General features: G+C 50.8%; 1 protein-coding gene across 3 annotated transcripts in view; it reads right to left on the minus strand.

Moving 5' to 3' along the window:
* LOC140427151 (platelet-derived growth factor receptor beta-like) overlaps positions 1–22964 on the minus strand; it is a 162469-nt gene that overhangs the window by 93020 nt on the left and 46485 nt on the right. Inside the window, exons 2-6 of one of the 3 annotated variants that reach the window (XM_072512700.1) lie at positions 17395–17456; positions 16446–16703; positions 11153–11422; positions 10391–10515; positions 7942–8101 (exon numbers count right to left, since the gene is read on the minus strand). In XM_072512700.1, coding sequence (XP_072368801.1) covers positions 7942–8101; positions 10391–10515; positions 11153–11422; positions 16446–16703; positions 17395–17428 — 847 coding nt within the window. In that variant the 5' untranslated portion in view covers positions 17429–17456. The remainder of the gene's footprint in view (positions 1–7941; positions 8102–10390; positions 10516–11152; positions 11423–16445; positions 16704–17394; positions 17457–22964) is intronic. The other 2 variants (XM_072512701.1, XM_072512702.1) reach the window with 2 other exon arrangements.

Genomic DNA, 22964 nt, shown 5'->3' on the forward strand with positions numbered 1-22964 from the left:
CTGTGGGAGGAAACCGGAGCACCCGGAGGAAACACACGCACACACGGGGAGAACGTGCAGACTCCGCACAGTGACATAGCGGGGAATCGAACCTGGGACCCTGGCACTGTGGAGCCACAGTGCTATCCACTTGTGCTACCTTGTGTTGCCCTATTATGTAATTTCTTTTATTTCCTTTTCATTTCCATGTATTTTATTTCTGTTGAGCAGCTCGCAGAAAAATACTTTTTTGAAAATATTTTTATTATCCTTTTTCACATTTTCTGCCAAATTTACACCCAACAATAAACAATAGTCAGTAACGAATACAATGTTAATCCCCATATCAATAACAACGATCACATCCTCCCACCAAACCCCCAAACATTAGTCCGCATGTTAACATAAATAATTAACAAAAAGGTATCAGGAATCACCCCTAGTCCCCATTAACACATACAGGTGGGATTCTCCGACCCTCTACCGGGTCGGAGAATCGGCGAGGGGCGGCGTAAATCCCGCCCCGCCGGCTGCCGAATTCTCCGGCGCCGGGTTTGTGGCGTGCGGGAATCGTGCCGTGCCGGTCTGCGGCCGCTGGCTGCAGCCCCCCCCCCCCGCGATGGGCCAAGCGGCCGCTCGTTTTTGGCCAGTCCTGCCGGCGTAAATTACGCAGGGTTCTTACCGGCGGGACCTGGCTCTGCGGGCGGCCTGCTGAGCCTCTGGGGAGCATGGTGGGATCTGGCCCCGGGGGGGGGGGCCCATGGTGGCCTGGCCCCCATGAGTGCCGTGGGGGCACTCTTTCCCTCCGCGCCGGCCGCTGTGAACCTCCGCGATGGTTGGCGTGGAGAAGAAACGCCCTGCGCATGAGCTGGGATCAGGCCAGCGGTTCGGCACATGCGCCAGAACACGCTGGTGCTCCCGCGCATGTGCCAACTTGCACCGGCCGGCGGAGGCCCTTTGGCGCCGGTAAGCGTGGCGCCAACCCCTCCAGCGTCGGCCTAGCCCCCGAAGGTGCGGCACCTTCAGGGGCGGCCCAATGCCGGAATGGTTCACGCCACTGCTTGCCGCCGGTACGACCCGTCCCGCCGGTGAGTGGAGAATCCTGCCCACAGTCTCTCTCCCCCCAACCTTCCCAGTAACCCGCTCCCCTCCCCCTCATAATGTTCTATGTGATCCAATTCTCGAAAGTGCATAATGAATAACGCCCATGAGTTGTAGAACCCCTCCGTCCTTCCCCTCAGTTGAAATTTGACCTTTTCAATCATCAAGAATTCCAGCAGGTCCCCCGCAGAAAAATATTTTTCACTGTACCTTGGTACACATGACAATAAACAAAACCCAAATCCGTGCTGGCACTCGATGAGATCATTGGACTGCTCAATGAAGATCTACAAGTTGTTTCTGTTAGGCCATCCTGATAGTCACATGATTCGACAATAACAAAATTGGTTTCTGAATGGGGACATTTTCTAAATGGGGAAATGCTCAGGAAATCAGAAGCTCAAGGGGATTTGGGAGCCCTTGTTCAAAATACTCTTAAGGTTAACATGCGGGTTCAGTTGGCTGTTAAGAAGGCAAATGCAATGTTAGCATTCATGTCGAGAGGGCTGGAATACAAGAGCAGGGGTGTACTTCTGAGTCTGTACAAGGCTCTGGTCAGACCCCATTTGGAGTATTGTGAGCAGTTTTCGGCCCCGTATCCAACGAATGATGTGCTGGCCTTGGAAAGGGTCCAGAGGACGTTCACAAGAATGGTCCCTGGAATGAAGAGCTTGTCGTATGACGAAACGTTGAGAACTCTGGGTCTGTACTCGTTGGAGTTTAGAAGGATGAGGGGGGGATCTTATTGAAACTTACAGGATACTGCGAGGCCTGGATAGAGTGGGTGTGGAGAGGATGTTTCCACTTGTAGGTAAAACGAGAAGCAGAGGACACAATCTCAGACTGAAGGGACGATCCTTTCAAACAGAGATGAGGAGGAATTTCTTCAGCCAGAGGGTGGTGAATTTGTGGAACTCCTTGCCGCAGAAGGCTGTGGAGGCCAATTCACTGAGTGTCTTTAAGACAGAGATAGATAGGTTCTTGATTAATAAGGGGATCAGGGGTTATGGGGAGAAGGCAGGAGAATGGGGATGAGAAAAATATCAGCCATGATTGAATGGCGGAGCTGACTCGATGGGCCGAGTGGCCTAATTCTGCTCCTATGTCTTATGGGTCTTCTGGTGACTAATTATAGAAATCAATGTCAGTCAATGATTCTGCAACAGAATCAGGGATTAAGTGAAAAAAACCCACTGGGAACCCATAGGTCCAAACTCACCCGTTCATCCCAAGACCTCATCACACATCAGACATCTAGGGCGGGATTCTCCCGTAATCGGGGGGATGGCCCAACGCCGGCGCCAAGAATGGCGTGAACCACTCCGGCGTCGGGCCACCCAGAAGTTGTGGAATCCTCCCCATTTCCGGGTGTAGCCACCTAAATTGGCCAACTACCGATTTAAAATGGCGAACGGCAAAGGCTGATGGGAAAGTCAACCAACATAGACAGACACCAGCAGCTGCAGGTTTGCTGTGTATTTACCTCTGAAAAGGCCAGACAACATCGATACCAACGACCATCAGCATAACAAAGTAGCAGCCATCTGCATACTAATGAGGAATCCCCGGGAACAATAAGTAACATTTTGGACACACAATAGAACATAGAACATAGAACATTACAGCGCAGTACAGGCCCTTCGGCCCTCGATGTTGCGCCGACCTGTGAAACCACTCTAAAGCCCATCTACACTATTCCCTTATTGTCCATATGTCTATCCAATGACCATTTGAATGTCCTTAGTGTTGGCGAGTCCACTACTGTTGCAGGCAGGGCATTCCACGCCCTTACTACTCTCTGAGTAAAGAACCTACCTCTGACATCTGTCCTATATCTATCTCCCCTCAATTTAAAGGTATGTCCCCTCGTGCTAGACATCACCATCCGAGGAAAAAGGCTCTCACTGTCCACCCTATCCAATCCTCTGATCATCTTGTATGCCTCAATTAAGTCACCTCTTAACCTTCTTCTCTCTAACGAAAACAGCCTCAAGTCCCTCAGCCTTTCCTCATAAGATCTTCCCTCCAGACCAGGCAACATTCTGGTAAATCTCCTCTGCACCCTTTCCAATGCTTCCACATCCTTCCTATAATGCGGCGACCAGAATTGCACGCAATACTCCAAATGCGGCCGCACCAGAGTGTTGTATAGCTGCAACATGACCTCATGGCTCCTAAACTCAATCCCTCTACCAATAAAAGCTAACACACCGTACGCCTTCTTAAGAACCCTCTCAACCTGGGTGGCAACTTTCAGGGATCTATGTACATGCACACTGAGATCTCTCTGCTCATCCACACTGCCAAGAATCTTACCATTAGCCCAGTACTCAGTCTTCCTGTTATTCCTTCCAAAATGAATCACCTCACACTTTTCTGCATTAAACTTCATTTGCCACCTCTCAGCCCAGCGCTGCAGCTTATCTATGTCCCTCTGTAACTTGTAACATCCTTCCGCACTGTCCACAACTCCACCGACTTAATCTATAATCTATGATTAATCTAGGACAAAGGTTCGGCACAACATCGTGGGCCGAAGGGCCTGTTCTGTGCTGTATTTTCTATGTTCTATGTCATCTGCAAATTTACTCACCCATCCTTCTACGCCCTCCTCCAGGTCATTTATAAAAATGACAAACAGCAGTGGCCCCAAAACAGATCCTTGTGGTACACCACTAGTAACTGGACTCAAGTCTGAACATTTCCCATCAACCACCACCCTTTGTCTTCTTCCAGCCAACCAATTTCTGATCCAAACTGCTAAATCACCCTGAATCCCATGCCTCCGTATTTTCTGCAGTAGCCTACCATGGGGAACCTTATCAAATGCTTTACTGAAATCCATATACACCACATCAACTGCTTTACCCTCTACCACCTGTTTGGTCACCTTCTCAAAGAACTCTATAAGGTTTGTGAGGCACGACCTACCCTTCACAAAACCGTGTTGACTATCTCTAATCAAATTATTCCTTTCCAGATGATTATACATCCTATCTCTTATAAACCTTGCCAAGATTTATCCCACAACAGAAGTAAGGCTCACTGGTCTATAGTTACCGGGGTTATCTCTACTCCCCTTCTTGAACAAGGGGACAACATTTGCTATCCTCCAGTCTTTTGGCACTATTCCTGTAGACAAAGATGACTTAAAGATCAAGGCCAAAGGCTCAGCAATCTCCCCCTAGCTTCCCAGAGAATCCTAGGATAAATCCCATCCGGCCCAGGTGACTTATCTATTTTCACACTTTCCAGAATTGCTAACATCTCCTCCTTATGAACCTCAAGCCCTTCTAGTCTAGTAGCCTGAATCTCAGTATTCTCCTCGACAACGTTGTCTTTTTCCTGTGTGAATACTGACAAAAAATATTCATTTAGCATCTATCCTATCTCCTCGGACTCCAAGCACAACTTCCCACTACTGTCCTTGACTGGCCCTACTCTTACCCTAGTCATTCTTTTATTCCTGACGTATCTATAGAAAGCTTTAGGGTTATCCTTGATCCTACCTGCCAAAGACTTCTCATGTCCCCTCCTGGCTCTTCTTAGCTCCCTCTTTAGGTCCTTCCTAGCTAACTTGTAACTCTCGAGCGCCCTAACTGAACCTTCTTGTCTCAACTTTACATAGGTCTCCTTCTTCCTCTTGACAAGTGTTTCGACTGCTTTAGTAAACCACGGTTCCCTCACTCGACCACTTCCTCCCTGCCTGACAGGTACATACTTATCAAGGACACGCAGTAGCTGTTCCTTGAACAAGCTCCACATTTCCATTGTGCCCATCCCCTGCAGTTTTCCTCTCCATCCGATGTATCCTAAGTCTTGCCTCATCACATCATAATTGCCTTTCCCCCAGATATAACTCTTGCCCTGCGGTATATACCTATCCCTTTCCATCACTAAAGTAAACGTAATTGAATTGTGGTTACTATCACCAAAGTGCTCACCTACCTCCAAATCTAACACCTGTCCTGGTTCATTACCCAGTACCGAATCCGATATGGCCTCGCCTCTCGTTGGCCTATCTACAGACTGTGTCAGGAAACCATCCTGCACACATTGGACAAAAACAGACCCATCTAATCTACTCGAACTATAGCGTTTCCAGTCAATATTTGGAAAGTTAAAGTCCCCCAGAATAACTACCCTGTTGCTTTCGCTCCTATCCAGAATCATCTTTGCAATCCTCTCCTCTACATCTCTGGAACTTTTCGGAGGCCTATAGAAAACCCCTAACAGTGTGACCTCTCCTTTCCTGTTTCTAACCTCAGCCCATACTACCTCAGTAGACAAGTCCTCATCAAACGTCCTTTCTGCCACCGTAATACTGTCCTTGACTAACAATGCCACCTCTCCCCCTCTTTTACCACCTTCCCTGAGCTTACTGAAATATCTAAACCCCGGAACCTGCAACAACCATTCCTGTCCCTGCTCTATCCATGTCTCCGAAATGGCCACAACATCGAAGCCACAAAGCAAAGCCAGACTCCTCGGCGCCAGCAGGAGCCAACACAAAGGAGGTGAACAAGCACCTCAAGACCGCCCATCGATCAGGGAACCGCTCCAGTATTGGAGAAAATCGAACCAAGCGATTGGGACAAAGTCCAATCACTTGGGACCAGGTACAGGGTCCGCCCCGAAAGGTGGGAAGCCCCTGGGGACTATAGGTGTTAAGCCCCAAGTTCAAATCGCTCTCTTCACCTCTTCGTCCTGCCCGGGTCGCCCAGCGACACGAACCAACATTGACCGTGACCGCTGCAGTGACCACTGACTGAAGTAAGTCTTAATTCAACGCTCGCTACGAGATAGGCGCTCCTAGCTACCAATCCGTACCAACTTCGAATCCCGCAGACTCAGAACCCGAACGAAAGGCCATTCATTTCCCTGACCTGGCGGGCCAGTCCGAAGTTAAGTATAGGCCTGCTAGCTGTAGAAGTAGCTTAGACGTAGAATTTGTGCATGAGTAGCGATTACTGTGTATAATAAATGTGCTTTGATTTGAATCTTACTAATCGGTGTACTGGGTTATTGATCATTACTCGGACTTGAACCTCGTGGCGGTATCATAAAGATATCTGGCGACTCGAGAGCAAAGGTAATAAAACAGAGCAATTGAACCAAGGAGAAAGTTAGCAACACGGGGGCTAGGCCGGCGCCGAAGGGCCGCCGTGGTCCCGCGCATGCGCAGGGGGTTTCTTCTCCGCGCCGGCCATGGTGAAGCCCGACAGAGGCCGGCGCGGAAAGAAGAAGTGCCCCCACGGCACAGGCCCGCCCACAGATTGGTGCGCCCCGATCCTCCCGTTCCCCCCCCCCCCCCCCCCCCCGAGGACTCCAGTAGATGGCCTACCAGCCAGATCCCACCGTGTGGGACCATGCCCATTTCACGCCGGCGGGACTAGCCGAAAACGGGCAGCCGCTTGGCCCATTGGGGCCCGTAGAATTGCCGGGGGGACCGCTGCCAACGGTCCCCGACCGGCGCGGCGTGAACTCCGCCCCCACCCGAAAACCGGCGCCGGGGAATTCCGCCCCTAGCCTCAAAAACAAAGACTGAGAATTCTGTGGCGAGTAACTCACCTCGTGACTCCCCAAAGCCTGTCCACCATCGACAAGACACAAGTCAGGAGTGTGATGGAATATTCCCCAGTCGCCTGGATGAGCGCAGCTCCAACAACACTCCAGAAGCTCAACACCATCCAGGACAAAGCAGCCCACTTGATTGGTATCCCACCCACATACATTCACTCCCTTCACTACCGGTCCACTGTTGCAGCCGTATGTACTATTTACAAGATGCATTGCTGGACCTCACCAAGGTTCCTTAGACAGCATCATCCAAACCCACGGCCATTACCATCTAGAAGGACAAGGGCAGCAGATATCTGGGAACCCCACCAGCTGGAGGTTCACCTCAAAATCACTCACCACCGTGACTTGGAAATATATCGGCGTTCCTAACAGCATTGTGGATGTTGCCGTCCAAGAAGGTGGGTCATTACCACCTTCTGAAGAGCAATTAGGGATGGGCAACAATTGCTGACCAATCCAGTATTGCTCACATCCCATGAATGAATAAAAAAACGATTACCGACTGGTGGAAACACCAAATCACAGTGTTACAGCAAGCAGGAAGATGCAGGCCCCCACAGTGTTAATTGTATCAATTGAAGTTAAGTATATACTGCTGGAGGGCATTGATTGGATAGTTACTTGAGCACATATAAAGAGATACTGACTGACACATTGTGTGAGTCAACCTGCAATGGTTCACTCTGTGAATAAATCCACCCCAAGTAAAATTACCTTTGGTTTCTTCCTTCACCAACTGGCCATCAGGAGAGCTGGTGGGGGTTCCGTGCAGCTTCAATCAGCTGATACGTTTGATGTAAGACCAAGTCAGCCTGTACCACAATGTCTTGGTTCAGTCGGACAGAATCACTGGTGCACCTCGCACAATGGGCAATTGAATTAGCACCAGCGCATCAATGAAATGATGTTCCCTCTGAAGAGGGAGGAAGATGAACAGATACAGCGAGACAGACAAAGAGAAAGGAGAAAGGAAAAGTAAGACAGAAAGGAAAGGCAAACTTAAATTTCTCTCGCACCTCTCACAGCCTGAGGTCATCCCAAAACTCGATACAGACAATGAAATACTCTGGAAGTGTAGTCATTGCTGTAATATCGGAAATGTTGCATCCGTTTACCAATACCAAGTACCCCTTGAGCCCGGCTGTACTCAACAAGTGTCAATGTCGTTCAAACCCACTTTCTGATATCCAGAGGTTCCCACCCACATCATCTCTGGATCTGCACACTTGAAAGGACACGAGTGAGGTTGGCCACAATCATTGATGAAAAGTTACTTACTGAGAACGGTAATTTGCAGAGATTGTTCTTCAAATTGATTTTCTGGATAGAACCCAGTCACGCTGCAGTTGTACCATCCGGAATCTTTCAGTGTGGCACTTTCCAAGCACAGTGTAGAGTTTACCTCATAACCCCGGTCCGACACAGTTACCTGGCCCCCCTGAACAGAAAGGATATAAGTTTTTATTTTTATTATTGAGAACTTCTACCAGGCAACAAGATTTACAGGAGAGAAAATCCAGTGGAGCTGTTTCCTGTTAAAAACATATTGTGCGGCTCCACTACTGAGGGAGTGCTGCACGGTCAGAGGGTCAGTACTGAGGGAGTGCTGCACTGTCAGAGGGTCAGTACTGAGGGAGTGCCGCACTGTCAGAAGGTCAGTACTGAGGGAGTGCCGCACTGTCAGAGGGTCAGTACTGAGGGAGTGCTGCACTGTCAGAGGGTCAGTACTGAGGGAGTGCTGCACTGTCAGAGGGTCAGTACTGAGGGAGTGCTGCACTGTCAGAGGGTCAGTACTGAGGGAGTGCTGCACTGTCAGAGGGTCAGTACTGAGGGAGTGCTGCACTGTCAGAGGGTCAGTACTGAGGGAGTGCTGCACTGTCAGAGGGTCAGTACTGAGGGAATGCTGCACTGTCAGAGGGTCAGTACTGAGGGAGTGCTGCACTGTCAGAGGGTCGGTGATGAGGGAGCGCTGCGCTGTCAGAGGGTCAGTACTGTGGGAGTGCTGCACTGTGAGAGGGTCGGTGATGAGGGAGCGCTGCACTGTCAGAGGGTCGGTACTGAGCGAGTGCCGCACTATCAGAGGCTCAGTACTGAGCGAGCGCTGCACTGTCAGAGGTGAGTTTTACCCAGGTTGATATATCTGCCTTGGGGTGTTTGATGGAATAGTGTAGGTAGATCTTTAATTTCCATTCAGCCACTGGGAGTATTTGATGGGGACAGTGCAGAGGGGGTTTTACTCTCTATCTAAACCCTGCTGTACTTGTTCTGGGAGCGCTTGACGGGGACAGTGTAGAGGGAGCTTTACTCTGTATCTAACGCCCTGCTGTACTTGGTCTTGGGGTGCTTGATGGGGACCGTGTAGAGGGAGCTTTACTCTGTATCTAACCTCGTGCTGTACCTGTCCTGAGAGTGTTTGATGGGGACATCGTAGAGCACGTTGACACTGTATCTAAATCCATGCTGTACCTGTCTTTGAGAGTGTTTGATGGGGACAGTGGAGAGGAAGCTTTACTCTGTATCTAACCTCGTGCTGTACCTGTCCTGGGAGTGCTTGATGGGGACAGTGTAGAGGGAGCTTTACTCTGTATCTAACCCTGTGCTGTACCTGTCCTGGGAGTGTTTGATGGGGACAGTGTAGAGGGAGCTTTACTCTGTATCTAACCCCGTGCTGTACCTGTCCTGGGAGTGTTTGAGTGTTTGATGTGGACAGTGCAGAGGGAGCTTTTGCATCTAACCCCGTGCTGTACCAGTCCTGCGAGTGTTTGATGTGGACAGTGCAGAGGGAGCTTTACTCTGTATCTAACCCCGTTTTGTGCCTATCCTGGGAGTGTTTGATGGGGACAGTGTAGAGGCAGCTTTACTCTGTGTTCAACCCCGTGCTGTTCCTGTCCTGGGAGTGTTTGATGGGGGACATCGTAGAGGGAGTTTTACACTGTATCTAAACCCATGCAGTAACTCTCTTTGGGAGTGTTTAATGGGGACACTGGAGAGGGAGCTTTCCTCTGTATCTAACCTCGTGCTGTACGTGTCTTGGGAGTGTTTGGTGGGGACAGTGTAGAGGGAGCTTTACTCTATATCTAAGCCCGTGCTGTACCTGTCCTGGGAGTATGTGATGGGGATAGTGTAGAGGGAGCTTTACTCTGTATCTAACCCCGTGCTGTACCTGTCCTGGGAGAGTTTGATGGGGACAGTGTAGAGGGAGCTTTACTCTGTATCTAACCCCGTGCTGTACCTGTCCTGGGAGTGTTTGATGGGGATAGTGTAGAGGGAGCTTTACTCTGTATCTAACCCCATGCTGTACCTGTCCTGGGAGTGTTTGATGGGGACAGTGTAGAGGGAGCTTTACTCTGTATCTAACCCCGTGCTGTACCTGTCCTGGGAGTGTTTGATGGGGACAGTGTAGAGGGAGCTTTACTCTGTATCTGACCCACTGCTGTATCTGTCCTGGGAGTGTTTGATGGGGACAGTGTAGAGGGAGCTTTACTCTGTATCTAACCCCGTGCTGTATCTGTCCTGGGAGTGTTTGATGGGGACAGTGTAGAGGGAGCTTTACTCTGTATCTGACCCACTGCTGTATCTGTCCTGGGAGTGTCTGATTGGAGCAGCTCACATCCCGAATGCAACCAATCCGTGCCATTAGGGCATAAAAATTCAACAATTTTTCTGAAGACTTTTAAACTATTATGGTACTGTTTATATCCCTGGCCAAAGTCAGTTAAACGCTCACATCCATCCTCGGGTAGCTCCACTTGAAGTCCATCAATTCATTGTTTGCACTACAGGTGACACTGATAGGCTCTCCCAGTTTGACCATGGTTCTTGATGCGTGAAGTTTAACATTGAGTTCCCCACCTGCCACAAAGGGGAAATTATAATGACCTTGAGATCTTCAACTACAGGAGCTTCACTGGAGTGTTATCAGGCAAGCTTTGACAGTGGGCCACACAAAGTAATATTAGGACAGATGATCAACAGCTTGGCCAGTGAGATAGTCTTTATGAATGTCTTAAAGCAGGGGAGAGAGAGATAGAGAGGTTCGGGGAGGAAATTCCTGAGCTCAGGGTTTAGGCAGCTGTAGGCACGATGGCGAATAACAGTGTGAGTAAAACTGGAGGTGAGCAAGAGGTTAGAATTGGAGGGACTCGGAGATCTCAGAAGGTGATAGGACTGGAGTAGAGATAGGGAGGGGTGAGTCCATGGAGGGTTTTGGGAAGGATGTGAATTGTAAACTGGGAGGCATTGCTCGACTGAAGCCAGTGTAGATCAGCAGACATAGGGGGGTGATAGGTGAATGGGGCTTGGCGCGAGAGAGGACACAGACAGCAGGGGTTGGGATCAGTTCATGTTCACAGAGGGTTGAAGGTGGAAGGACCGGCAGGAATAGTCGAGTTTGGAGGTTACAAGACCATGGATGAGGTTTCAGAGTCGGGTGGGCTGAGGCAGAGATGGGCGATATTACAAAAGCAATCTTTGACAAGGGAGAGAATACCTCCAAGCGTTTCCACAAAGTACAGTTCAGATTTTTTCTCCACTCCATGTAATGTGGCTTGACACAAATAGGTCCCATCCCTGAACCTGCCGATAAAGCCTTGTTTATTGTTGTATGGTATGTCCAAGATGGTGCCGGTCTCCTCGTGTAGCAATGTGACTTGGAGGTCAGGATTGGTCACCAGGCATGGGATGGTGGAAGCCCCTGAACTTTCCACCATGAGAATAACCATATCGTCCAAGTTTTGTGGCCGGAACCATTCTTTGGGATCTGGAAAAGAAACACGATTTCTCCCATTCAGCTTTCCTTCCAGGGCTCAGCAAATGATCTCAAAGATTGTACACAAGTTTTCAGGTTAGCGGCACTGTTTGATCTGAAGCGCAGTCGTTCAGGGTTTTAAACCTGGACATCCATCCCCTTCAAACAGTTGGTGCCCAATTTGTTAGCTGTCGTATCAGTTGTATGGGGTTTGGAATTGGGAAAGGGAGCACAGAAAAGTCAATCAACCCTGGCTTTCTGTTCCTTTTTGATTTTTGATTTTATTTATTATTGTCACATGTATTAGTATACAGTGAAAATATGGTTTCTTCCATGCTGTACAAACAATGCATACCGTACATAGGGAAGGAAGGAGAGACTGCAGAATATAATGTTACAGTTATAGCAAGGTGTAGAGAAAAGATCAACTTAATCCTAATCCCCATCCTGTGATCTCTACCAGAGATAGCTGGATAGCCGTCAGAATTTAGGAAGTGGAGTAGGCCATTCAGCCCCCCTAGCCCCTGCTGGCACTCAATGAGATCATTAGAACTGCTCAATGAAGATCTACAAGTTGTTTTTGTTTTAAAAAATAAATTTAGTGTACCCAATTATTTTTTCCAATTAAGGGGCAGTTTAGCGTGTCCAATCCACCTAGCCTGCTCATCTTTGGGTTGTTGAGGTGAAACCCACGCAGACACGGGGAGAATGTGTAAACTCCACACGGACAGTCACCCAGAGCTGGGATTCGAACCCGCGTCCTCAGCACCGTGAGGCAGCAATGCTAACCGCTGCGCCACCGTGCTTCCCCCTGTGTTAGGCCATCCTGATAGTCACATGATTCGACAATAATACAGTTGGTGACGGATTAGAGCACAGTGGTTAGCACTGTTGCTTCACAGCGCCAGGTTCGATTCCCGCTTGGGTCACTGTCTGTGCGGAGTCTACACGTTCTCCCCGTGTCTGCGTGGGTTTCCTCCGGGTGCTACGGTTTCCTCCCACAAGTCCCGAAAGACGTGCTGTTAGGTAATTTGGACGTTCTGAATTCTCCCTCTGTGTAGGCGCCAGAATGTGGCGATTCAGGGCTTTTCACAGTAACTTCATGCCAGTGTTAATGTAAGCCTATTTGTGACGATAAAGATTATATTATATTACAGAAATCAATCACTGTCAATCATTCTACAACAGAATCAGGAATAAAGTGATAAAAACCACTGGGGAACCACAGGTTCAAACTCACCTGTTACCCAAGCCCTCATCACTTATCAGACATCTCGGGCGAAATTCTCCCCCAACGGCGCGATGTCCGCCGACTGGCGCCCAAAACGGCGCCAATCAGACAGGCATCGCGCCGGCCCAAAGGTGCGGAATGCTCCGCATCTTTGGGGGCCGAGCCCCAACATTGAGGGGCTAGGCCGGCGCCGGAGGGATTTCCGCCCCGCCAGCTGGTGGAAACGGCCTTTGTTGCCCCGCCAGCTGGCGCGGAAATGACATCCCCGGGCGGCGCATGCGCGGGAGCGTCAGCGACCGCTGACAGTTTCCCGTGCATGCGCAGTGGAGGGAGTCTCTTCCGCCTCCGCCATGGTGAAGACCGTTGCGGAGGCGGAAGGGAAAGAGTGCCCCCACGGCACAGGCCCGCCCGCGGATCGGTGGGCCCAGATCGCGGGCCAGGCCACCGTGGGGGCACCCCCGGGGTCAGATCGCCCCGCGCCCCCCCCCGGAGCCCGCCCACGCCGCCTTGTCCCGCCGGTAAATAGGTACTTTAATTTACGCCGGCGGGACAGGCAATTTCTCGGCGGGACTTCGGCCCATCCGGGTCGGAGAATCGAGCGGGGGGGCCCGCCAACCGGCGCGGCCTGATTCCCGCACCCGCCGAATATCCGGTACCGGAGACTTCGGCAACCGGCGGGGGCGGGATTCACAGCGGCAACGGTCATTCTCCGACCCGCTGGGGGGTCGGAGAATGACGCCCCTCGCCTCAAATTGTTCATAGTCTGCATCCCAGAACAGTATTCCAATGCCGACTGAAATCTCTACTCCAACTGCCCACCTTTGGTTTGTACCCCTCAATACCCGGACCCAATAATAGTCTATCGCTAAAACATAAACCATCAGAGCCCAGGTACTGTAAATCCGAAATGGAAACAGAAAATACTAAGAACACACTCAGCACGTCAGGTAACTCCTGTGGAAAGAGTGACAGAGTTATTGTTTCAGCTTGAGGAAGTTGTGGTGTTATCATAAATGTATCATAAATGCCTTCTGGGCAGCACGGTAGCACAAGTGGATAGCACTGTGGCTCCACAGCACCAGGGTCCCAGGTTCGATTCCCCGCTGGGTCACTGTCTGTGCGGAGTCTGCACATCCTCCCCGTGTGTGCGTGGGTTTCCTCCAGGTGCTCCGGTTTCCTCCCACAGGCCAAAGACGTGCAGGTTAGGTGGATTGGACATTCTAAATTGCCCGTAGTGTCAAAAAAAAGGTTAGGAGGGGTTATTGGGCTACGGGGGTAGGGTGGAAGTGAGTGTTTGAAGTGGGTCGGTGCAGACCCGATGGGCCGATGGCCTCCTTCTGCACTTTATGTTCTATGTACGAACTGCAAGGGTTAATGAAATGTCTAGATCAGCCACTAGAGGGAACTAGAGTTACAAGTATATAAGACATTGATGCTAAGCCTTGTGGGGGAGAGAAGCAAAGGAATAGCTAGAGTACAGACTGAAGGACAGATAGTGTGAGTGAGAGAAGATCATAGTTTTTTATAGTGTAGAGATTAGTTGTAGATGAGTATAGATTATATGTTAATTATCAACTGTGTATTATTTAGGAGTAGGTGTTGAATCCTGTTGAATTCGTAGTGTTAATAAATGTTCAAGTTAAATGTTCAAGTTAAAGCTATTTTGTGGTATTTGTGAACACTACGCCAACCATCCTGAATTTAGCAACACAAAGATCACCACACAACATTCACCAGAACCTTTCATTCAGCCGTAGAAATCGCAATTCACTCCCATCATCCATATTTTGGGATGTGCAAGGTAGAGGGAGGGGAGGGAGTGTGTGGGTGATGGTGTCGGACTAATTGGACAGCTCTCTCAAAGGACTGACACAGGCAAGATGGGCCAAATGGCCTCCTTCTGCGTTTCGTGGTTCATACGGACGACAAGAAGACAAAGTGTAGATGGCAGCAGAAAATTGGGAAGGGACATGGATAGATTAAATAAGTGGGTAAAACTGTGGCAGGTGCCGCTCGACGTGTGAAAGGGTGAATGCCAAAGAAAGGCAAATCACAGTGGGCGGTGTCCTCACCCCCCCCGCCATGCCGCCCCGACACCCGCACGCGATTCTCCCACCCCCCCCCCCGAAACCAGCGCCGCGAGAATTGTGCCGGGTCGCTCGTAGAATCGCTGCAAACGGCGAGCGGCGATTCTCCGGCCGGCGAAAAAAATGACAGTCCCGGCGGTGCCGTTCATCCCTGGTCGCTGCCGGCGGGTTCCCAGTGGGGTATTACAAGAAATTTAAGGACGCTGCTGATGGTGGGGATGGTTGAGGAGGCGATAGGGAAAGGGGGCGCTACCACAAACATTGGGGCAGGCCTAAATCTCCTTGCTGTTAAAGAAAGATAAGGACCCGATGGAGTGTGGGTCGTACATTTTGGGGTGTCGGACCAGCCCGGGCTGCAGGCGGGTGCGGGGATAGATGTTTTATCCTTCGCCTCGCTGATGGCGGGGGGACCTGCTGGAATATCTGGGGCGAAATTCTCCGGTATTGGCGCGATGTCCGCCGACCGGCGCCAAAAACGGCGGAAATCAGTCGGGCATCGCGCCACCCCAAAGGTGGGGAATCCGCCACATCTTGGGGGGCCGAGCCCTAACGTTGAGGGGCTAGGCCCACGCCGGACTGATTTCTGCCCTGCCAGCTGGCGGAAAAGGCCTTTGGTGCCCCGCCAGCTGGCGCGGAAAAGACATTGCCGGGCGACGCATGCGAGGGAGTCTCTTCCGCCTCTGCCATGGTGGAGACTGTGGCGAAGGCGGAAGGAAAAGAGTGCCCCCACTGCACAGGCCCACCCGTGGATCGGTGGGCCCTGATCGTGGGCCAGACCACCGTGGGGGGCACCCCCCCCCCGGGGCCAGATCGCCCCAGGACCCCGGAGCCCGTCCGGGCCGCCTTGTCCCGCCGGTAAGAGAGGTGGTTTAATCCACGCCGGCGGGACAGGCATCCTATCAGCAGGACTTCGGCCCATTCGGGCCGGAGAATCGCGGGGGGGGGGGGGGTGGGGGTGGGGGTGGGGGGGGGGGGAGGGGGGCCCGCCAACTGGCGCGGCGCGATTCCCGCCCCTGCCGAAACTCCGGTGCAGGAGAATTCGGCAACCGGCGGGGGCGGGATTCACGCCAGCCCCCGGCGATTCTCCGACCCGGCGGGGGGGTCGGAGAATCTCACCCCTGACTGTCGAGAAGGTGAAGTTTGAACTGAGGGTGATGAAGGAAGGGCTCTACAATTCATGGGAACTGCTTATTCTGCACTTTCGAGAATTGGTTACCATCGAACATGGGGAGGGAAAGGGGGTGCGTTTGGGGTTATTGTTCTTCATTACACTGTTTACTGATTGACGGTTAATTTTTTTTTAACCTGGAATGTACGGGTGGATGTTTTGGTCTATATTACGGGGGGATGTTTTGGTCTGTATATTACGGGTGGATGTTTTGGTCTATATTACGGGGGGATGTTTTGGTCTGTATATTGAGGGGGGGGCTGTTTTTGTTTTGGGGATTGTTGTTATATTTGTTTTTGTTTGTTTGTTTTTTCTTTTGTTGTTTATTTGATGAAAATGTTGAAAACGAGGAGAATATAAAGATTGAAAAAAAGATACAGAGCAACCCTGATCCAATGGAATAGCAGGCAGGCTTGAGGGTCTGACTGGCCTCCTTCTGTTCCTCGATCCCTGTTATTTCCACCACTGTTTGTGTGAAAAATGGCATTGTTATTTCACTCCTGAAGATTAAGAGGATTTTATCGGTCCAACTGGGCCAATTTAACTGACCTGGTACAAAGATGTAGAAGCTTGTTATCTCTGTTTTATTACAGGAGCAGTTGTACTCTCTGTTATGCTTAGTGGTCGCATTGTAAATGTGCAGAAAACGGCCATCAGGCTGGACGTCGCCGCCTTCGTCGTAGGTCCACTCAATGTGACAATCCCCGGAGCAGTTCAGGGTGATGTTGGAAGAAGGCTGCAAAATGATCTCTTTCCATTCCAAGTGACTTTCAGAAGATTCACCAAGTGAACATGTAAGCAGGAATCCTAAAATAAACACGCAGATGTTGCACATAAACAATCTGTTACCACATCTGCCTGCAAGAATCTGCCAATGAACAAGAGGAGCCGTTCAGTCTCATTGGCTCTTTAGCCAAATACGGAGTCCTTCTTGCAGCTCTGGCTGCGGATACGGGCCCCCGCACTTCCGGTCAGGAGTCCGCACAAGAGCACGGCAGCGGCCTGGAGTGGCCGCGCCGAAAGCAATGGCGGACTCAGCTGGCGGCCCGACATCGAAAAGGTAAACTACCCGAGATGGCGCGCGCCTGCGGATCCAAGCCACCCGATCGCTGCCCCGGCCGCCCATGAGCCACCCCACCCCTCCCGGTGCTCGATCGCCCCGCACCCCACCAGGGCGGCCGCAGACTGAGTCCGCAGCTGCCACCCAAGGTTCTTGATGGGCCATACGTGGTTAGAAGCACACCGTCGGCAACTCGGCCAGTTTTGCCCAGAGAATTGCTGGGGGGGGGGTCTCTGTCAATGGCCCCCCCCCCCAGCCACGTCGTGCAATCTGCGCGCGAGCGATACTCCGGTGACCGGTGAATCGCAAAAGCGGCGCCGGCTACGATTTCCGCGTAAAGATCGATTCTCCGCCCCCGTGCCAAACGTGATTTTGGCGCAGAGAAACCATCCCCATAGCTTTATGGTCTGAGCACGTCATCCCCTATGTGATAGATACCTGCAAGAAAAAGACCCCATCTGATGGTGGACATCCTCAAACACGACCAGGAGAACCAGCTGCTAAAAACCACAAAAAACACATTGTTAGGCTTGCGTTGTGTACTATGGAAATTCAATTTGACACTTAGCACAAGGAACGACAGACCTGAGGGAGGAGGAGTTCAGGCTATAGTTTTGGTGGTATAGTCACCTAGAATGAGCTGCCTCCTGCGATTATTGTCCGGTTTCACAGGTTTCGGGATAAGGAGAAAGTCCTGAAGTGGGCCAAGAAAGACCAGGATACAAAGTGGGAAGGAAACCTCGTAAGGATCCATCAAGGCTTGGGAGCAGAGCTGGCGAGGAAGGGGATGGCCTTTAACAAGGTGAAGGCCGCCCTCTACAAGAAGGGAATTTGGTGGCGATATCCTGTGTATAGTTGTTGATATTCCTTTGATAAAGTTTGTTTTCTGTTTGTGGGGACGATGGGGGGTTATTTTCTATGATGTATGGCATTTGTTTCTTGGGACTGGGCTATGAGGAATAGTTTATCCTCGGGCGGGGCAATGTTGTCGTCTTTTTCTTTGTCCTGGTGGGGGGCTGCCTTGCTGCAGTGTACAATGCTGGCAAATGGGGCTGAAGGAGGGGGGAGGAATTGCATCTGTTAAACCTGATTGGCCAGGCTTGTCGTGCTATGTGATTGGGTTGGGGGGGGGGGGGGGGAGCGTAGGTTTGGTTTGGTTCTAGTTTGTGGATTTAGATGGGAGCAAGAGGGGATGAGGGGAGGGGTTAGCTGGCCAATGGTTGACCTAGGACTTCTTTGTGTCTTTCTGAAGGTGGGGTTGGTGGCCACCTTGGGAGAGTCTTTGACTGGTACCTCCTGAAGATTGATTTAGTTGTCCCTGATGGTGGAAATGGCTGATTCCAGAAGCGGGGGGGGGGGGGGGGGGGGCGCAATTCAGTCGGTCACCTGGAACATAAGGGGATTGGGTGGCTCAGTGAAGAGGATGAGAGTTTTATCTCAATGAAAGAACTTGAATGCTGATGTGGTGTTTCTGCTGGAGACCCATTTGTGAGTGAGGAATTAGACGAGACTCCGGAGGGGGTGGGTTGGGGCATGTGTTTCACTCGGACTTCGATGGAAGAGTCCGAGGGGCAGCAATTGTGTTTAGTAAGCGGGTGCCCCTGTCGATCACCAAGATTGTGGTGGATCCTAATGGTAGGTATGTGGTGGTTAGTGGGTCTCTGGCAGGCACCTCGGTAGTCATGGTAAATGTATATGACGCCAACTGGGATGATGCAGTGTTTATAGGAGTCTGCTGGCCTCTGTCCCTGATATCGATACACACCAGCTGGTGTTGGGATTGGACTTGAATTGTGTGCTGGAACCCAAAATGCATCGTTCTAGGCCTAAGTCTCTGGCTCTCTCGTGGATGGTGAAGGTTCTTCCGGCCTTCATGGAGCCGATGGGGAGATAGACCTGTGGAAAATTTTACACTTGTACGATAAGAAGTTTTCATTTTTTTTGCACATGTGCCTGAGGTCTATTCCAAGATAGATTATTTCTTGTCGGGTGAATCGCTGCTTCCGGGGGTCGAAAGGGCGGAATATTCAATGATAGTAATCTCTGACCGTGCTCCACATTTTGTGGACCTGGACTGGAGACGGATCCCATCCAATGGGCACCATGAAGGTTAGATGTAGCACAACGAGCGAAGAAGGGGTCCTGTGAGTGTATGTCTTTGGCCATTGAGGAATATAATTCCTCAGCTCTACTCGGAGGACCCTACTCTGGAGTTAGCAACTAGGTTGCAGCTGCAAATGCAGTTTGACCTGGTCTCCACGGGGGAGGCAGTGTGCCAGCTGCGTGCCTGAGGGGTACAGTATATGGGCATGGGGAGAAGGCAGACCATCTACTGGTGCATCAGCTGAGGACGCAGGCGGCTCCCTGGGCGACTGTACAGATCAGGCGGCAGCTTGATGACTGCACCAAGTCAATGTGGCGTTTGCAGTTTTCCATAGGGGTCTTTACAGGTCGTGCCCCTGGAGAGGGCATCAGACATGGCGGAGTTCTTGGATGGATTGCCCTTCCCAATGGTAGAGGCGGAGAGTAGGGAGGCCCGGTGAGGCTTGGAGGAGATACAGAGGGTGATTGGCCTGATGCAAACGGGTAAGGCTTCGGGCCCTGATGGGTATCCCGTTGAGTTTTATCAGAGGTTTGTGGACCAGGCTTGTCGTGCTCTGTGTTTGGGTTGGGGGGGGGGGGGGGGGGCGCCGTAGGTTTGGTCCCAGTTTGTGGATTTGGGTGGGAGCAAGAGGGGATGAGGGGAGGGGTTAGCTGGCCGATGGTTGATCAAGGATTTTCTTTGTGTCTTTCTGAAGGCGGGGTTGGCGGACAACTTGGGAGGGTCTTTGGCTGATGCCATTGATGGTAGATATGTTTAACACCGCTTTAGCTCGGGGTTCCCGGCCTGACACACTTTGTAGGCCTCCATCTTCCTCACAGAGTGTGGTGCATACAGGCTCATCTTGTTGCTGAATGTGAATGCCAACTTATTGGCTAAGGTGTGAGCTCTGCGATTCGAGTCATGTGTCCCAGGTATAATTGCAGTGGACCAGACAGGATTTGTGAAGCGGCGGCAACTGTTGGTTAATGTACGGAAGGTTCTGAATGTTGTCCATTCCCCTTCTCCAGTCCCTGAGACAGAGGTGATTATATCTATGGATGCGGAGAAGGCATTCGGCAGGGTGGAGTGGCTAAACATTTTTGAGGTGCTTGTAAGATTTGGTCCCAGGCAGAGGTTTATCCTGTGGGTGCAGCTTTTGCATAAAGCCCCCACGGTTAATGTACACACTAATGTGCCGAGCTCGGGATATTTTCCATTGAGCAGGAGTACAGGACAGGGGTTCCCATTGCCGTTGCTCCTGTTCCCCCTGGCGATAAAACCTCTGGCTATAGCACTGAGGTCTTCGTGGAGATGGAAGGGGATAAGTCGCACGGGAAGGAAGCATAGGGTGTCTCTAAATGATGGTGACCTGCTCTTATATGTTACTGACCCAGTCTCCTCTATGGACGAGATTATGAAGCTACTGAGGGGCTTTGGCTCCTTTTCGAGCTGTAAGTTAGACCTGGAAATGAGTGACTATTTTCTGGTTAATCCCCAGGGAGGGGAGCCAATCAGGAGGGATTGCCTTTTCGCCTTGCCAGAGGTCGATTCTGGTATCTGGATTTCCGAGTGGCCCATGATTGGCCTAGGCTTCACAAATTAAATTATACAAGCCTAGCGGGTGGAGGTGAGGTAGTCTCCCGCTGTCCCTGGCGGGTAGAGGTGGGGTCATCTCCCGCTGGCTTGGTGGGTAGAGGTGAGGTAGTCTCCCGCTGTCCCTGGTGGGTAGAGGTGGGGGTCTTGTCCCTGACGGGTGGAGTCCGGATGATCAAGATGAATATTGTGCCACGGTTCTTATTTTTGTTTAAATGCCTCCCTGATTCCCTTGCTAACTCGTTCATTGCGAGGGTGAACAAGCCAGTAAATTGTTTCATATGGGCGGGTAAGGCACCAAGAATTCGGAGGGTGTACCTTCAGAGGCACCGGCAGTCGGGGAAGGGGGGGGGGGGCGACAGCCAACTTCCTCCTTTATTACTGGGCGGTAGGGTATAGTTTATAGTTGTGGGGCTGGGGGAGGGGGTGGTGTAGTGGTTCGAATCCCACCAGGGCAGTTTGTGGAATTTGAATTCAATAAAAATCTGGGTTTAAATGTCTAATGATAGCCATGAAACCATCGTCGATTGTTGTAAAAACCCATCTGGTTCACTAATGTCCTTTCGGGAAGGAAATCTGCCGCCCTTACCTGGTCTGGCCTACATGTGACTCCAGACCCACAGCAATGTGGTTGACTCTTAAATGCCCTCGGAGTGGGCAATAAACGCTGGCCCAGCCAACGACACCCACATTACATACAAATTAATAAAGAAAACAAATGATAAGAGTGATTGAATGTGTTTTTTTGTGTTATTATAACGACAGATGTAACATGTACGAGTTGAATTTGAGATTGTGTGTGTTAAACATGAAAAACCTTTAATAAAATTTTTTTTTTTTTTGAAGTAATTCCTTAAAACTGGTTTGACCAAGGTTTTGGTCAGCTGCCCTGTTGCTCGGTGTCGTACTTTGATTTATAATGCTCCCATGAGGCACAAGGGTGATATAAATAGACGTTGTTGTTATACATGTTACAACTCTTGTAGCTAAACATCCTGGTCACATCGTAAGAGCATTGTGGGAAGTAATCTGCTGGTTAGGCCAGCATTTATTGTTCATCCCTAGTTGCCCTTCAGAAGGTGGTGGTGTGCTGCCTTCTTGAACCGCTGCAGTCCCCGAGGTGTAGGTACACTCACAGTGCTGTTAGGGAGGGAGTTCCCAAGTCAGGATGGTGAGTGACTTGCAGGGGAACCTTCAGGTGGTGGTGTTCCCAGGTATCTGCTGCTCTTGTCCTTCTATATGGTTGTGGTCATGGGTTTGGAAGGTGTTGCCTAAGGAACCTTGGTTACTGCAATGCATCTTGTAGATGGTACACACGGCTGCTACTGTTCATTGGGTGGAGGGTTTGAATGTTTCTGGAAGGGGGAACAATCAAGCGGGGCTGCTTTGGTCTGGATGGTGTTGAGCTTCTTGAGTGTTGATGGAGTTGCACTCATCCAGTCAAGTGGAGAGTATTCCATTACACGACTTGTGCCTTGCAGATGGTGGACAGGCTTTGGGGGTCAGGAGGTGAGTTACTCGCCTTGGGATTCCTAGCCTTTGACTTGCTCAGGTAGCCTCAATATTAATATGGCTAGTCCAGTTCAGTCCCTGATCACTGGTAACTCCCAGGATGTTGATTTTAGGGGATTCAGTGATGGTAATGCCATTGAACATCAAGAGGCAATGGTTAGCCTCTCTTTTGTTGGCGATGTCATTGCCTGACACTTGTGTGGTGCAAATGTAACTTGCCACTTGTCAGCCCAAGCCTAGATATTATCCAGGTTTTGCTGCATTTGGACATGGACTGCTTCATTATCTGAGGAGTCACAAATGGTACTGAACATTGCGCAGTCATCTGCAAACATCCCCACCTCTGACCTTATGATGGAAGGGAGGTCATTGATGAAGCAGCTGAAGGTGGTTGGGTCTCGGACACTCCCCTGAGGAACTCCTGCAGTGATGTCCTGGAGCTGAGATAATTGACCTCAAACAACCATCTTCCTTTGTGCCAAGTATGACTCCAACCGGCGGAGAGTTTTCCCCCCAATTCCCATTGACTCCAGTTTAGCTCGAGGTTCCTTGATACCATACTCAGTCAAATGCTGCCTTGATGTCGAGGGCAGTCACTCTCACCTCTCCTCTGGCATTCAGCTCTTCTTTCTATGTTTGCACCAAGGCTGTGATGAGGTCAGGGGCTGGGTGACCCCGGCGGAACCCAAACCGAGCGTCCGTGAGCAGGTTACTGCTGAGTAAGTGCTGCTTGATAGCGCTGTTGATGACTCCTTCCATCACTTTGCTGATGATGGAGGGTAGACTGATAGGGCGGTAATTGACTGGGTTGGATTTGCCC

This window comes from Scyliorhinus torazame, chromosome 7 (assembly GCF_047496885.1).
Source record: "Scyliorhinus torazame isolate Kashiwa2021f chromosome 7, sScyTor2.1, whole genome shotgun sequence".
NCBI lineage: Eukaryota > Metazoa > Chordata > Chondrichthyes > Carcharhiniformes > Scyliorhinidae > Scyliorhinus > Scyliorhinus torazame.